General features: G+C 49.7%; 1 protein-coding gene across 1 annotated transcript in view; it reads left to right on the forward strand.

Annotated features, from left to right (window-relative positions):
• The window catches only part of LOC309888287 (olfactory receptor 14C36-like), a gene marked incomplete at both ends in the record, with an annotated part of 96,750 nt that extends 87,939 nt beyond the window's left edge, over positions 1–8,811 (forward strand). The window contains one exon of the mRNA XM_082780526.1: positions 8,628–8,811. Coding sequence (XP_082636652.1) covers positions 8,628–8,811 — 184 coding nt within the window. The remainder of the gene's footprint in view (positions 1–8,627) is intronic.
• Between the last annotated feature and the right edge of the window lie 8,690 nt (positions 8,812–17,501).

Raw genomic sequence — 17,501 nt, forward strand, 5'->3', positions numbered from 1 at the left:
GACCCCTAAACCAGTCCCTGTACTCCCCTTCCTCCAAGCACACCGAGTGCTCACTCCATGGGCATGTGAAATCCCCATCCCCAGCCAGCCTGGGAACAAGACCAGCAGCAGCACGGCCAGCTGGAGAAGCCAGGAGGAATGCCAGCGTGCTGCTGCCAGGGGAGGCAAGGCCAGAGAGGGACAGACGGACAATCAGCAGACCCTCCTGTGCTGCAGCTCTGCCTGCAAACGAGGCAGATCATGCTCATTGCAGGTGATCTGTGCTCACCTCAAGTCAGCAGAGACCTCCAAAAGACAGGGCACTGGTCACTGGAGGATTTGCAGCTCCAAAAGATCAGCTAGGATAAAACCTGAGAGGACCACAATGATGATGTTGGTGTAGTTTCTGGGCTGAAGTGTCGGAAGGGACTTTATGAAGTTCATTGATTAAATATTGATCTCTCACTGCAATGTTCTAGGAGTCTCAGTCTGCAGTACAAACCTGACCACCTATTACCATGAAACCGGCCTCCGCTCTACCACAGGTATCTGCAAGCACAGGCTACAGAAAAAGTCTTGCCATTCAGGTAGCCCCTGCCTTGGTCTTCCTTTTGAAAAATCCAATCATAAATGCCATTCTCTAAAGCATTTTCTACTCGTTTCTGGAGAAACAGAGAGACCCACCTTGATAGATGCTATCAGCCATCGGATGTGCCAGCTGTAGAAGACCCCTCTGGCAACCCCACCTGCATGTTCCTACTGCCAGAGCCTCACGGTGTCAAGAGCCTGCAGATGTGTCCTGCCACACGCTGCCCTCTGTTGTTGCGCTCCTCAGTGCCTCCAAGCCCTCTCTCCTTCTCTCCTCTCTGCATGCCAGCTGCGGTCAGAGCCCCCAGCCCTGCTGCGCTGTGCAGAGGAGCTGCTCCTGGGCACAGCTGTCTCTCTGCAGCACTGTCCTCTTGTCAGGAGCTTCCCTTGGGCCCAAGAGCCCAGCCCAGCTCAGCAGCACAGCACCCGACCATGGCATCGCTTGCTCTGTGCCCTTGGGCTCCCTCGAGGTGTCCCCAAGGCCTCAGGGCTGACAGCTCCCGAAGGCAGCAGGGTCTCTGCTGGCGTGTGGTGTCTGAAGCAGACTGAAGTCATCACTGTCTGCTCCTTGATGAATTTGGGAGAGACTGATTTTATGCTCTTAAAGTTTGATTGTCAAACATGACTACAAATGATTCTCTCCCTTAACTCCTATTGTGTTCCCACGGCATGGCAGGACACTTCAGCCATGACTGCCAGGGATCATTTCACCCCTCTGAATGTGTTGTAACAAAAGAGAGGGGGGAACTGAATGCTCTAAAAGGTTTTCTAAGAAGGCAGTTGGACACTAAGACACCATTCATTGAGTTTCCCTAGCTGTCCATCTGGAAGATCCTCTACCCATACACAAATCTCTTCTTCCTCTCTTGCTTGACCAGCATGGTGACTGGGATGTGGAACACCCTCATCACTGTGCTGGTGCCTGCCAACAAACACCTGCAGATGCCCGTGGCCTTCTTCCTGGGGGAGAGTTGTCCTCCTTGCACAGCTCCAGCAGCCTGCCCCAAATGCAGTCCAGCTTCCTGGCTGGGGACAGCACCCCCTTTGCTCACAGAGGTGGCAGCACTCTCAGCTGCACCTTCTGCATGACCGCAGTGCTTCCTGCTTGGGGTTGTGTCCTACGGTCAGCCCTGGGCTGTATGCCATCCCTGTTCTCTGCAAGGCTCGAGAAGTGGAAGGTCTGACTCCAGAAGGCAGCTGTACCTGAACCAGGGGAATTTCTCTCATGTACAGGAATTCTTTCTCCTCCTCCCAGCTACAGTTCTGTGGCCCCAGTGTCATAGACACCTCTTGCGTGGTTTTGCCCCATTGCTGGAGCTGTCCTGCAGTGCCATAGTGATACTCTTGGTTTTGCTTTCAAAATTTGCATTTGCATCCAGTCTTCCAATTCCTAATCATGCAGATTTCATGTGTGTGTGTCCTGTGTTGGCAGGCCCAAGGCTTTATCCACCTGCTCTTCTGTCCTCACGAGTGTCACTGTTTTCTATGGCACAATCATCATTTTCTGTGTGAAGCACAGAACAGCCCACCTCACAGATCTTAACCAAGCTCTTTCCAAACCTTCATCATCCCCTGGTCAATCCTCAGGTTTCTTAGTGGTGGTGTGGGAAGGGTGAGAGAGGTGCTAGTGGAGATGCTGACATTGTCATAAAACCTATCTCAAATACCTTGGAAAGGACAGATGGATCAAAGACTTTCCTCAGGATTTGGAAAAGGTAGACGTCAAACCCATCTTCTAGTAGAGGGGCAAGCAGAAGGATGATTAAGCCTAACCAAGGAGAAAAGTGCCAGCCTTAGCCTTAGGCCCCAAACCAGACCTAAACTGAAGTCCTCAAAGCTTGCCCTTATTCTAAACCCTGAGCAGGTTCCTTAGGCACAACACCAAACAATTCCTTGAAGACCTTGCCATTCCTTAAACCCTGGAATGTGACCTCTTATTCCTAAACATTAACCTGATCATCTAACCCTCAAAGCCCTCCACCCTGCACACAGCACATCTCAGCTTCAACCCCACTCCTACCCCTACCTTGTGTGGCTTTTATGCTTGGGGTAGGGCAGGGACTGTGAGGTCCTGAAGCAGTCCCATGGCATTGGAAGAGGCATGTGCGGTGAAAGGTATGTGATCAGATCACAGTCCACAAGGAGGAGCTGGCTGGGAATGCTGGGATGGGATCAGGTGTGCCTCAGGATGTGCTGGGCCTGCAGGAGGCCCATGGCTGTGAAGGAGGCTGGGAGGCCACTTCTGTCTGTACAGCTGACGGACCAGCTGCAGAAATGTGGCACAGATAGGGACTGTAATGGCCAGAAGCATGCACATGGCATTGAACATGATGGTGAGGCACCTTCTGTTCTAGTCAGGTGAGAGACCACAGGAAGGCTGATGGCATGGGAGTCATGCTTGAGGTATAGTTTGTGAGACCGTAGAATGAGAGAATGGCTCCTGTTGGAAGGGACCTTAAAGGTCATCTAGTTCCAACCCCCCCGGCCGTAAGCAGGGATGCCTCCTACGAGATCAGGTTGCCCAGGGCCCTTTGCACAGGAATCCCTTCCTCTGTTGCATCAACTACACCTCTCAGTTTGGTGTCATCTGCACACTTGCTGAGGGTGCACTCGACCCCACTGTCTATGTCACTAATAAACATATTAAACCGTACGGGTCCGAGGGCAGACCCCTGAGGTACAAGACTCATCACCAGCCTCCACTTGGACATAGAGCCATTGAGCACCACTCTCTGGGTGTGACCTTCAGGCCAACTCCTTACCCACTGAATGGTTCACCCATCAAATGCATATCTCTCTAATTTGGAGACCAGGATGTCATGTGGGACCATGGCAATGGTCTTACAGAAGTCCAAGTAGATGACATTGGTTGGTCTTCCCTTGTTGTCTGATGTGGTCACTCCATTGTAGAAAGCCACCAGATTGGCCAGGCACCATTTACCCTTTGGTGAAGCCATTCTGGTTGTCTCGGATCACCTCTTTGTGCCTTGACACTGATTCCAGGAGGATCTTTTCCATGATCTTTTGAGGCACAGAGCTGAGGCTCACCATTCAGTAGTTCCCTGGGTTATCCTTTCTACCCTTTTTAAAAATGGGAGTGATATTTCCCTTTTTCAAGCCACCAGGGACTTCACACAACTGACAGGAATCTTCAAATATGATGGAGAGAGGCTTGCCAACTGCATCAGCCAGTTCCCTCAGGACCCTGGGATGCAAGTCGTCAGGTGCCATAGACTTGTACTTGTGGAGTTCCAGCAGGTGGTCTCAAACATGCACTTCATTTACAGTGGGTGGGACTTTGCACCCCCAGCCTCCATCCATGGGTCCAGGGAAATGAAAGACTTGGGAAGCCTGACTGGCAGAGAAGACTGAGGCAAAGATGTTGTTGAGTCCCTCAGCCTTCTCCATGTCTGTCATTACCAGTTCACCCTTCTCATCCATCACAAGGGGTAAACTCTCCTTGGCCATTCTTTTATGAGCAGTGTATCTGTAGAATCCCTTCCTATTATTGCTTGCATCCCTTGAGAAGATCAGTTCCATCTGTGCATTGCTTTCCTCATCCAATCCCTGAACACCCGAAACGGAAACATGTGAGAGGGCCTGGGAAAAGGAACCCTGGCTCCATAGAAGCCACTTGGGAAAAAAAAACTTGTAGGTAGGAAGCATGATTTTGTGGAGGTGCAAAGCTGATGGGCACATTGTGCAGGATACTCCTAAAGACCCATGTGTCCTTTTGCCTCCTGACTACAATGCTGACTACAATGCTTCTCAGGAATGGGGTAGCCAACAGAGGTGAGACAGATACACTGAGATGTTAAATGTCATCAGAAAGCTGATCCCAATAAAATGTGGCACAGTCAGGAGCAGCTTGGACAAGAGACTGTAGATGCTAGATGCTACAGTAAAACTGATTTAAAACAGTCATGTATTGCCGTCACCTTATTTGAACCAGTAATTTTAATTGTTAAAACTAAATGCTACTAAATACTAAACGCTACTCCACCTCTCTGAGAGGAATCCACTACTCAAAGTATGCACTGAAGCAAAACACAGCCCTTAGCCCCCTTCCCTTACCTTTCCCGGACCTTTACACTCCTGCTTACCCCAATCCCTACCCTAAACACTAACATTAAAATGCACTATTTCGCTCTAGAGAAGTTGTAGGCAGGCCTTAAAATACTCTTAACCACAGGGTTTGCCCATAAGCTTATGACAGACCTAATAGCCACAGAAGAACACCAAAGATTCCCATTAAACCTGTGTTTATCCTCTAACCTAGAATGGTGAGCCCTAGTCCCTAAGGAACTAGAGAGAGGTCAGCCCTACCTCAGGATGTCCTTACCCAGCAGGAGGAATGTGACTCTGAAGTCACTTCTGCATCTGCACTTGATAGGGCAGCAGCAGGAATGTGTCACGGAAAGAGACTGTGAGGCCACTTCTGTCTGGAGGTGGCAGGTCACCCTTGCCTTCTCCCTGGGAGCTGCACTTTTGGGCTGACATCTGGCAGTGGCCCTGCTAGGCCAGCACAAGGCACCTGCTTGGCTGGTGGATCCCCTCTGCCTCCAGACCCAGGAGGACCCAGGCAGAAAGTAGGCCCCCATATGGGTTGTCCTGTCCCTTCTGCTTGAGTCCATGACTGCACAGCAGCAGGCACAAGGCTTGGCTGTGTCTAGCCAAAAAGCTGCAAGGCCAGCAGCAGGCCCCTGGCTTGGAAGCTGCTGCTGAGGTGACTTGAGTCTGCTTGGCTGACAGGCCACAAGAATTATGATGGGTTGGGATGCCGTCTTCAGCTGAGAGAATGGAGCATCAGTGTGGGCGAAACTTGAGAAAATGCAGGATTTTGCCTAGAGAATCCTCTTGACATTTACAAGAAGAACCCAGTCTTGCACCAGAGGAAGAGGAACCCTACACATGGGCAGACTGGGACCCTGCTAAGTGAGCGGTGCCCAGGAGGAGGAAGGCCTGAGCACCACGAGGGATGCCATACAGCAGTGGTGCCTGCTCACCAGAAACCAGGCCAAGCTTCCTACAGAGCTGCCTTAGGAGGAGCATGGCCACCAAGAAGATCTGAGTTATCAGACTCAGCTCAGACTCGGTGTAACACCTCACGGACAAGTGCCTACAATAGCCACTAAAGAGGTACAGGTCTGGGAGTCCCTAGGACAGCCTGGTGTGGAGAGGATCAAGGGTTATACCAAGGCTGAAAGTCCCTACTCTCATTTCTGACTGAAACTCACTGCCACTGATGAATTCGAAGAGACAAGTTGATAATGAGCCCAAGGTCCTCATTATCGCTATGCATGCACCCATGAACCAGGCAGGGGTTGTACCATTCTCCTGCACTTGGTCATGTACATCCCCATCTGCTACTGCACCACAAAGAGCCCTGAGCTGTCTCTGAATGTAAAGGATCTCCCTTCCCAGGGGACATGGGTCAAGGCCTGGCCCTTGAGCTTGGTGACACACATCCAGTTTTCCTACACATCACTGTCACCTTCACATTGCCTTTTTCTCCTTGTCCTCACTGCCTCTAGAGTTCTGCTCTAACGAGCTCCAAGGGAGGCTGTGTCAGTGCTGGCCCTCAGGGGGACACTGCAGGAAACTTGCCTCTGACTTGGACTTCTGAAGAGATGTCTTCGATTGTCTTGGAGTGCCTGAGGTTCATGGGCTCATCAGCAAAGCCCCCAGAGGGGTGATTGCAGTGCCTTGGGCTGGTGCTGTGCTGTTGAGCTGGGCCAGGCTCATGGGACAGAGAGAGCTCGTGGCAAGAGGGCCGTGGTGCAGAGAGACAGCTGTGCCCAGGAGCAGCTCCTCTGCACAGCGCAGCAGGGCTGGGGGCTCTGACCGCAGCTGGCACACAGAGAGGAGAGAAGGAGAGAGGGCTGGGAGGCACTGAAGAGCGCAACAACAGAGGGCAGCGTGTGGCAGGACACATCTGCAGGCTCTTGACACCGTGAGGCTCTGGCAGCAGGGCACTGCAGGTGGGGTTGCCAGAGGGGTCTTCTACAGCTGGCACATCTGATGGCTGATAGCATCTGTCAGGGTGGGTCTCTCTGTTTCTCCAGAAAGGAGTGGAAGATGCTTTAGAGAATGGCATCTATGGTTGGACATTTAGAGAGGAAGGCTAAAACTGGGGTTACCTGAAGGGTAAGATTTTTTCTATAGTCTGTGTTTTGAGCTTATGGCAGTGGAGTGCAGGTAGGTTTCAAGGTAATTTGTTGTCAGCATTGTGTAAGAGACTGAGACTCCTGGAGCATTGCACTGAGAGATCCATATGTCAGAAATGAACTTCATAAAGTGCCTTCAGCCACCTCAGGTTAAAGATTGGACCAATGTCATGTTTGTGGACTCCTCAGGTTTTTACTGAGCTGACGCTAATCTGGCTCCTGGCAAGGATATGGGCAGGTAGCAGGGACATGGGCAGGCAGTGAGAGGGAGCTGCTGCCAGAAATGTTGTTTTAGGGAGGGCTCAGTCACCTCCCTCCCATCCCCTGCAGGGCAGGCACCTTCCCTGGGACACCCCCTGCTCTCCTCTCCCACCAGCACAACCTCTGCCCTGGTGTCCCCAGCAGGAGCTGCCTCCTCTGCAGGCAGAGCTGCAGCACAGGAGGGTCTGCTGAGTGTCCGTCTGTCCCTCCCTGGCCTTGCCTGCCCTGGCAGCAGCACGCTGGCATTCCTCCTGGCTTCTCCAGCTGGCCATGCTGCTGCTGTTCTTGTTCCCAGGCTGGCTGGGGATGGGGGTTTCACATGCCTGTGGGGTGAGCCCTCGGTGTGCTTGGGGGAAAGGGAGTATGGGAGTATGGGGACAGAGTGGGGGGTCTGGAGATGGACACTTTGAGCTTGGATTGCTCTGCTCTCAGCAGTGTCCAAGTTATTCTCAGGTGAACTTCTGAGTTCAGTTTTCCTGCAGCACAGATCAACTGAATCCATGGAGAGGATCCACAGGATCCACAGTATTTCACATGCAATAAGAAAGAAATGTACAGGATTTCTGCCTTAGAGATTCTCCACAGGAGTAATGGCTAAGCTAGAAGAAAAGATACAAGTCTTCCTATGTTATTTACCTATTGGTGTAGGACAGTATTGACTCCTGCATTGCCTAAAGCAGAGTCCTCTGCTCCAAAGCACAGCCTAAGGCAGCATCAATCCAACTGCAAGAAAGGGATCTGCCAAATATCTTCATGGAAGTGAGCAAGCATGTTGGGAGGCTTAAATGAGAAATTGAAATCCTTTTCCTTAGATAATTCTAATGTTAATAATCACCATCTTTCTGTTCCTTCGGCAGGACCCCATGCCCAGAACAAGCATATGCCCAACATCAGCTCTGTGAGCGAGTTCCTCCTGCTGGCATTCGCAGACACGCGTGAGCTGCAGCTCCTGCACTTCGCGCTCTTCCTGGGCATCTACCTGGCTGCCCTCCTGGGCAACGGCCTCATCCTCAGTGCCGTAGCCTGCCACCACCGCCTCCACACCCCCATGTACTTCTTCCTCCTCAACCTCGCCCTCCTTGACCTCGGATCCATCTCCACCACTCTGCCCAAAGCCATGGCCAATGCCCTCTGGAACACCAGGGCCATCTCCTATCAAGGCTGTGCTGCTCAGGTCTTCTTTTTTGTCTTCTTAGCTGGAGCAGAATATTCCCTTCTCACCGTCATGGCCTACGACCGCTACGTTGCCATCTGCAAGCCCCTGCACTACAGGAGCCTCGTGGGCAGCAGAGCTTGTGCCCAGATGGCAGCAGCTGCCTGGGGCAGTGGCTTTCTCAATGCTGTCCTGCACACGGCCACTACATTTTCCCTGCCCCTCTGCCAAGGCAATGCTGTGGACCAGTTCTTCTGTGAAATCCCCCACATCCTCAAGCTCTCCTGCTCAGATGCCTACCTCAGGGAAGTTAGGGCACTTGTGTTTACTGTTTCTTTATTTTTTGGATGTTTTGTTTTCATTGTTTTCTCCTATGTGCAGATCTTCAGGGCAGTGCTGAGGATGCCCTCTGAGCAGGGACGACACAAAGCCTTTTCCATGTGCCTCCCTCACCTGACCGTCGTCTCCCTCTTTGTTAGCACTGCCATATTTGCCTACCTGAAGCCACCCTCCATTTCCTCACCATCCTTGGATCTGGTGGTCGCACTTCTGTACTCAGTGGTGCCTCCAGCACTGAACCCCCTCATCTACAGCATGAGAAACCAAGAGGTGAAGGATGCAGTGAGGAAACTGTTTCAATACATGCTTCTTAAGCATCAGTAATGTGTTCAGAAGATGTATTTCTAATAATGTGGAATTTTGATTCATATTATGTTATTTCATTTTTATCTTTACTAGTGCTATCATAACACTATCATTGATAATAATCCTAACAGAAATAAAAGGATATTTGGGAAGATGATATAATATTTTTTTAAATTATTTTTCTCTGTTAATATTTTAAATATTTTTTTTTTTATAATGCAATTCTTAGCATTCTGAATGTTACGTTTTGTGTTAGTTTTCACCACGTCATCTGTGACCCAGAGGCTTTCTCTGAATGTGTTTATCCCTAAATGACACCTGGCCTCTGTTGTGGCATCTTGTTTATAAAATGAAGTTGCTCAGTGCTCAGGGGTCTTCTTCCCAATCTGGAGTGAAGAAGACAATCAGGGAATACCAGGCTCAAGGCCTCGGTCTTGTACTTGGGTACCACCTGGACACAGGGGCATGAGGACATGGGGTGCTGGGTGAGGGAGTCAGGACTGAGTCGTCACTGGTGGATGCCCATTGCCCCTGGAGACCCTGACCTGTCAAGAAGCAGCTTCTTGGGATTGACAAGTGACAGGACTGGTGGCATCAAGGAGGTATTGCGAGCCACCAGAATATCCTAAGGGTTCTCCTGGGACACTGTGTGCCTTGTGTTGGGTGGGCAGTGAGTGGATCGTCACGGTAAAGTTAAGCCAAAGGATGCATAGGCTGGTGGGAGCTCTGCAGTGCCAGGACACACAGTAATTACCCATTAATTTATTTAGTACTTAATTAATAAAACAACAACTCATCAGCTCAAAAGATTCTATCCCTTCCGTAAAATGTCTCACATGAAGTGTAATTTCTATCATGAAGAAGTGTGATTTTTCAGGATGCATATTCATCGCAGGAGAAGAAATACTGGTGTTCACCTGTACTTGCATTGTCCTCGCTTTTCTATCATGGTGTGCTCCCTCCTTCATCTTCCAGGCACAAAACCCATCTTGATTACACAGAACATGCTGAATGTCTCCTTTTACCAGCTGCCAGTCTGGACCCATGCACTTCCTATTGTTCTCCTGGTTTGCCTTCCCCTTACTCTTTAATCATTCAGACCTCTCTCACCAACCCAGTTGCTGCTTTGAGTTTCAGTGAGTTCAAGCTCACCCATCTCTCAGCAGTCTGTCTAATGGTTTCCTTAGCAAGACCCTCATAATTTATCATTGAATGAATATGATACGGATTGATATAAACACTATTTTTTTTAATTTCCTTTTAGTCATTTTAAAATACATCGTGTACTTAGCCATCCTTTTGGGAATATAAACATTACTGGAGGCAACAAAATAAAGAACTTGAGCTTTGTTTTTTTGAAAATTGCAAAGCCTCCCCAGGGACATGTTAGGGTAGATAACTGGAGGTCATCATTACAGACAGGCAAAGCACTGTGCTGAGAAAACTCTTGGTTGCTTTTCTTGAAGCACAGGGGCCAAGGCCTGACCCCTGGAAGTGGGAGGGGAGATCCTGCACCCCTACATCTGGCTCAGGGCTCTTCCTGGGGATCTGTGGGATGTGGTGGGCAGTGTGATGTCATGAGAAGAACACTGGTATGACACCTGCCAGCCTCTGCACAGGGTTGCAAGGAATCGATGAGGCCCCACCGTAATGAACATCTCTCCTCATAAGCTCTAGCCAAGGGGACAACAATGTCAGGGTTTTTGGGGCCCTGCATTCTTGCCAGCACCCTCTGCCTTCTCCTCTGCAGGCTTTGCTATGCTATCCAACATTTCTCTTTCTTTCCTTGAAATCTGCAGACACCCATCTCTGTTCACCCCCTTGCTCTCATCCCGGCATTTCAGTCATTTCACCAATGTCTCATCAACCCTCACCAGCTGTTCCTTGAAACACAAAGCCATGGTCTGATCACAGACACTCTTTGGTTGACCTCTGGCACCACAGCACAACCCTTTGAGGGACATTTTTTCCTCCTCGTGGCCAGTGCGTAACTTCCATGCTGCAGTCTGTGTCATTTTTTTTTTCTCTCCTGCTCTTTCCTACTGCCAAAGAAAGCTCCATCAGGGTGGAAACCACTCCTGAATTAGGCATCCCAACTCAGCAGGCTCCTTGCGGCCTCTCAGCCAAGCAGACACAAGTCACCTCAGCAGCAGCTTCCAAGCCAGGGGCCTGCTGCTGGCCTTACAGCTTCTTGGCTACACACAGCCAAGCCTTGTGCCTGCTGCTGCGTAGTCATGGACTCAAGCAGAAGGGACAGGACAACCCATATAGGGGCCTTCTTTCTGCCTGGGTCCTCTGGGGGTGTAGGCAGAGGGGATCCCCCAGTCAGCATGCCAAGCAGGTGCCTTCTGCTGGCCTAGCAGGGCCACTGCCAGATGTCAGCCCAAAAGTGCAGCTCCCAGGGAGAAGGCAAGGGTGACCTGCCACCTCCAGACACAAGTGACCTCACAGTCCCTGCCACAGTCACATTCCTGCTGCTGGGGCAGGAGATCCTGAGGCAGAGCTGAGCTCCTCTGATCATCCCCACCCATCTCCTCCTTGTGGCCCACAAGCTGATGGCTTTCATGATCTCAGAGTATCTGCCTCATATCTGTTGGCTACTCCTTTCCAGAGACTGACATGGCACCTAAGTCAGGATGGTGAAGAACACAAAGGCTGTACTTGAACCCTGCACAATATGCCCAGCAGTTCTTGTACCACCCCAAAATTTTGTTTCCTGCCTCCAACTTTTGGATACAGAATGGCTTCTGTGTACCCAGGCTATCTTCTTCCAAACCCACATGCACGGTTCAGTTTGCCCCAAACGTCTTGGAGGCAGTGGCCCCCTCTGTCTCGAAAACTGAAAGCAGTCCTAAAGGATGACTTCAGGCAAAAGCTGACACCTCTGACATGACAACCCCTATCCAAGACCTCTTCCTCTATGGGGCCTAGCAGGTACTTAGAAAGAGCCGATCTCAGAAACTACATGCACAGCAAGTGCCTTCTGCTGCCCTACCATGGACACTGGCAGATGTGAGCCTAAAGGCACAGATCCCAGCCAGGAGTCAAGGGTGACCTGTCAGCTACTTCAGAAAGCAGTCACCTCACAGGCCATTTAACAGCCATTAGCTTCCTGCTGGACTTAGTGCTTCTGATACACCACTGAGCTTATAATGCCACACCTACAAAACACCCCCTTTTTGGGCCAGGACCTGCCCAGGTAGAAGTGATCTGGTTGTGATCCTCCAACCTCATGGCACACCTGCTGGACTCCCAGCCTCTCTGACACTCAGGAGCCAGTTCTGTGCCGGTCCTGTGAGGTGCTACGGCAGGAGGGATCTTGTAGGCAATGTTCCAGCCCCATGCCTGTTGGCGGTCTCTCAGCTCCTTGTGCACAGTGAAGATCACGCTCACATCCAGAAGTCGTGTGCCTGAAGCCAGCTTACAAGGCACTCACGGGAAACATCCTTGCAGCCCCAGCCCCAGCTGGTGGTGCTGCTCTGCAGAGCGAGGGGGCTGTGGTGCCCAGAGCATGGGGGCACTCTGCAGGGCTGTGCTGGGCAGGCTGGGAGGCAGACCCAGCTCATGGGGTCACTGCCATTGCCCCAGGGCTGCAAGGAATCACTCACCATGCTCCTTTGCTGGGGCTGCTGTGTGCCCTGGGGCTGCAGATCCCTCCTCTGCTTGCTCACGCCAGATTGAGCACTTGAGCTCTGATCAGTCCACCTCGGAGGAGATCCCCCCTTAGGAGGGAAGTGCTGCAGTGGAGGCCAGCTGTGCCACTGCCGTACCAACTGCCTGTCCCTGCCTGCAGTCCCAGCTCGGCCCCACAGCAGCACTGGCACCAAGCTGCAGGAGCAGCTGGGCCTGACCCCACCAGCAGGGCTCAGCAGGACAGGGCGGCAGTGGCAAGAGAGCAGCTCTGCATGCCCCAAGCGCTGGTGTTCCCTGGCCATGCTGCTGGGATGGGACTTTTCCTCTGCACCCCTGCACACAGACACTGCCCCTGCAGAGCCAGGCCTGGTCTCAGAGGAAGGCTTCTCTCTGTAGATTTCAGAGACTGATTTTTGAAAGTGTGATTTGTGCTGTTGGACTGTGGTTGTCAAGCATGTTGTGCTTTATCCTGGCAGACAGCTCAGCACCACATAGCTCATCCTCACCCCTGAAATGCTCATGTGTTGAGATAAGGATGGTTTGATAGCAAAGGAAAGGAAGAGATGTTGCTGCTGCTGCTGCTGATGATGATGATAATGTAGTTTATTAAATCATGCGATGACAGTGCAATTGCTCACCACACACTGACCAATACACAGCCCATCCCCAAGCAGGGGTCCCCCTGAACCTGGCCAGCCTGCCTCAGGATCTCCTGTGTAGGTCCTTTGACCTTGCTTTGTTTTATGTCAAAATCAGCGGTGGTGGGACTTCATTCAGTCCACAGAAGTCCACCATGATCTTCCACTCCCCATTAGAATTTTGCACTGTCCATATGGGACTATTAAAGGGTGAGAGAGCCTTGCTGATCACTCCTTGGCTCTCCAGTCAATGAACCAGGTCATGCATGGGAATCAGGGAGTCTCTGTTAGTGTAATACTGCCTCAGGTGCACTGTTGTGGTAGCGATTGGCACCTGCTGCTCATTGGCCATCAGCACGTCCACAGCAGAAGGGTCCTGTGAGAGAGTGGGCAAGGTAGACAACTGTTTAAAGGTAAGCCTTTGGATCTTTGGAGTACCCTTTCCTGAAGGACTCTATACTAAGGATGCACAGAGCTTCTGGGCCAGTCTCAAGGGGTTGCTTTTGCCACTCTTTCCCATTAGACTCACATCAGCCTCCAATACAGTTAACTACTGGGATTCTCCTGTCATTCCAGAAATACAATTGGGTTCTGGCCCTTTTAGCTCGATGGCATTACACTACACTGTGCATTGGTGTCCTTTAAAACCTAACACCTGCTGTGGGTCTGATGTGCCAAGCAAGTAATCCTCAAAGTCCAATACACTCAGTTGCCTCCTTCCTCCCCCCGGTTGGAGGTAGAACCCCTCTAGTCCTGCTCATAGTATTCATTACTCTGTTTGGAGGACTGCCCACTAGAAACAGGAGCAGCAATTTTCTCAGAAGAACCACTTTTTGTGAATGTTTTTCCGTGTGCTTCATGTATCCATGCCTCTAGGATGGAGGTAGATTTTCCATCCCATTTACTCATGGCTTCTCCGTGATCACACAGTTAAAACCACAGAGCTGCACGTGGTATGTACCCACTATATCACCTTTCTTGAGTAGAGGGACACTTGCACCTGAGAGCTGAGGTATTGGTTCGTACAGGTGGGGAGGAAGATGTATTCTCTTGTAGTTCTTGGACCTACTCAGACAGTTTCTCCATTGACGAGACACAGGTTCGTAGGGAAGAAGAGAGACTTTCTTTGTAATGCCATAGCTGGGTAGCCAATTCATCCACCATGGGTTCCTCTTGGTCTTTCCTGGTCATTACTGCCAACGAATTGGCATATGATTATGGTGCGCTCTCTACAAACTTCTGTCACATGGGTCATGTGCAGTTGACTTCATCTGGATCTTTGGACAGCTGTTAGTTTTCTAGGTTTCTACAAATCACCTTCAGCATGGGTAATTCCCTCAGGTACAGGATACCCCTCTGCATGGTGGTCCACTTGCCTGGTTGACATAGAAGATCTTCCTTCAAGGGATACCTTTCTTTCAGGCCTGAGAGGATTAAGTTCCTTGTGCCCTTTTCCACTGGCTTTCTCAATCACCCCTCACCTACAGGAGGATCCCAGCTGCTTGGCTTCCCTGCCCTCTAAATCCAGACTGTTAGCCCCCTTCTCTCAGCACTGGAGCAGCCAGCTGACAATGTGCTCACCGAGATGATGGCTAAAATATTTTCCTATGTCTCGTAGCTTACACTGGGATAGGGATCACATGGTTTCTGATGCTTATATGACCTCTTCTTCTTGGTCACCCTGCTTCCATGATGGACCAACTTAGCAGAAACCTGCCTCTTCTACTTCCTCCTCCTTTCTTGTCTGGGTGCCTGAGTTTCTTTCCTTTCTAAAGAAAAACTGACTTTTACACCCATTGTTTTCTCTTGCATAAAGAGGCAACCGATACTGGCACAGGCTGGTTCTCTGGCCCAGCCATGGGGCCCATTGCAGGTGCTGGAGTGGCTGCAGGGCCCATCACTGGAGTTGTTCTGGCTGCAGGGCCTTCTGGATGAGTTGAAGTGGCTGCAGTGCCTATCGCAGGTTTGGGAGTAGCTATAGGGCCTGTCACGAGTGTCAATTTAACTTTGGGCCCACCTCAGGAGCTGGAGTGCCTGCAGGGCCTGTTGCAGGGTTTGGAGTGGCTTTGGACAGGCCATATGCCTGTCCTGGAGGAGAAGGGAGATATGCAGGAGAAAGAGAGAGGGAAGAAGTGGTGAAAAGCATCCCCCACTGTCCATCCCAGTTCCACCCACCCTGCATAGGTTTACTCCCCAAGGAGAAAAGGCAAAGAGTTTAAAAGAGTGTAATTCTAAATAATTTCTAAGAGATGAAGAGATGGTTCCTGAGATATGGAGGCAGCAATTATTTTATCCTGTCATAAGTCAGCATTATCCAATACAGCAAAACAGTAACCTTAAACCAGCCCCCAGAACTGATAAAGAGCACGCAGTGGATGACAATTAGTAATGTGCTGTACAACACAATTCTGAAAACAAGCACCACAGACCCCAGATCAAAAATATCAATACTGTGATCAGCAACTGGTAAACTGATCTAATGCTTTTAACAATTTACTTTTAAAACGCTGTGGTCAGCTCTGTCATCTCAACCTTTGTGCTCCATGCTAGGCACCAAAAAGCCTTTCTGTGGTTTGACCCAGCAGGCAGCTCAGAACTGTACAGATATTCATCCAATGGACTGCAGGAGAGAAGAGGGAGAAAAAAAAAAAAAAAAGTAAAAGTTTATGAGTTGATATAAAAGCAGATTAATAGGACACAAAGGAAATAATGATAACAACAACAATAGCAATAAATTGTTATTATATATTTCATCATCATCACCATTATTATTATTATTATTATTATTATTATTATTATTATTATTATTATTATTATTATTATAGACACAGATATAATTATTATTATGGCCTGGCACATCAGACCCACAAAATGTATCAGGCTCTACTAGACACCAGTGCACAGTGTACCCTAATGCCATCAAGCTAGAAAGAGGTCCACCTGTATATCTGGAGTGACAGGGGGATCCCAACAGTTAACTGTACTGGAGGCTGAAGTGAGTCTAACTGGGAAGGAATGGCCAAAGCACCCCATTGGGACTGGCCTGGAGGCTACGTGCGTCCTCGACATAGGCTGCTTCAGGAGAGGGAATTTCAAAGTTCCAAGGTGGGGCTTTGACATAGCTGTCTTGGAGAAAAAGGACATGAACCAGTTGTCTACCTTGCTTGGCCTTCCACAGAACCCTTCTGTTGGGGGTTTGCTGAGGGTTGAAGAACAGCAGGTGTCAATGGCTACCACGGTGGCGCACCTGAGGCAGCGTCACGCTAACCGAGACTCCCTGATTGCCATCCATGAGCTGGGTCATCGACTGGAGAGCCAAGGTGTAAATGTAGAGCTTGGGAGCGTAGTTTAGTGATGGCCTTGTCAGCACTAAGGTAAAGTTGCCTGACCTGGGTGACACGTCCCAGAGTAGTGTCAGGCACAATGCAATTCTTTTTGCCTTCTGCATCTATAGCACAGGAAGTAGGACTTTGCCCTACTCTATTGACTGGGCAGGTCTTTTCACATTACTCAGTTCAGGTTTGTGTGACTGGAGGGGGACAATTTCCCAAAAGAGGCCAAGCTCATGGGTACAGCTACAGCCACAGGAAGATTTTTTTTTTTTCACTTTTTACCTTGAGTTTTCCACAGAAGACCCAAGAGACACCCTGGATGTCCAGTTGTCTACTAAGATTCATTTAGAATTTCTCAGGATCCAACGGTCATTTCAAATTTATTTTATTTTATTTTATTTTATTTTATTTTATTTTATTTTATTTTATTTTATTTTTTATTTTTTCCCTCATTATCTTAAAAAGTTTTCTATGTGCTGAACTGTGCTACAGTTACAGGGACAAAGACTACTGCTGGCAGTGGAGGTGTCAGACCTCCAGACTCTGTTTTTCTTCCCAATGAAGGTCTCCAAAGAAGTCCCCCTGGATCAATAGCAACAGGAGAATGATGCTCAAAACTGAAATGCAGCAAAATTCAGCCTTTAAACAAAAACAGTTTTGTATTAGCTGCTTTTTTGAAATCTTCTTCCTTAACTACTTCATGCAAGCTCTGACATTAGCTGTACAAGTCTTGAAGTCATGAAGAAAACTATGGAAGAGATGTTAGGAGTTTCTGCATTTTAATGAGTACCATGGTGTATTTTGATCTGATGCTATGACGCTCAGGTACTGAGAGGAGAATAATGCAACTGCTAGAGAAAGTGAAATCAGGAGGAAAACTTGAAGTGATTTGGAGTATTAATGGGCCCACTGAGGGCTGTTACTAATGAAGCCTCCCCAGGGCCTTGTTAGGGCAGATAATTGCATCCAGCTAAGCAGACACAAGTCACCTCAGCAGCAGCTTCCAAGCCATGGGACTGCTGCTGGCCTTGCAGCTTCTTGGCTAGACACAGCCAAGCCTTGTGCCCGCTGCTGTGCAGTCATGGACTCGAGCACAAGGGACAGG

This window comes from Aythya marila (assembly GCF_965140915.1).
Source record: "Aythya marila genome assembly, chromosome: 28".
Classification (NCBI taxonomy): Eukaryota; Metazoa; Chordata; class Aves; order Anseriformes; family Anatidae; genus Aythya; species Aythya marila.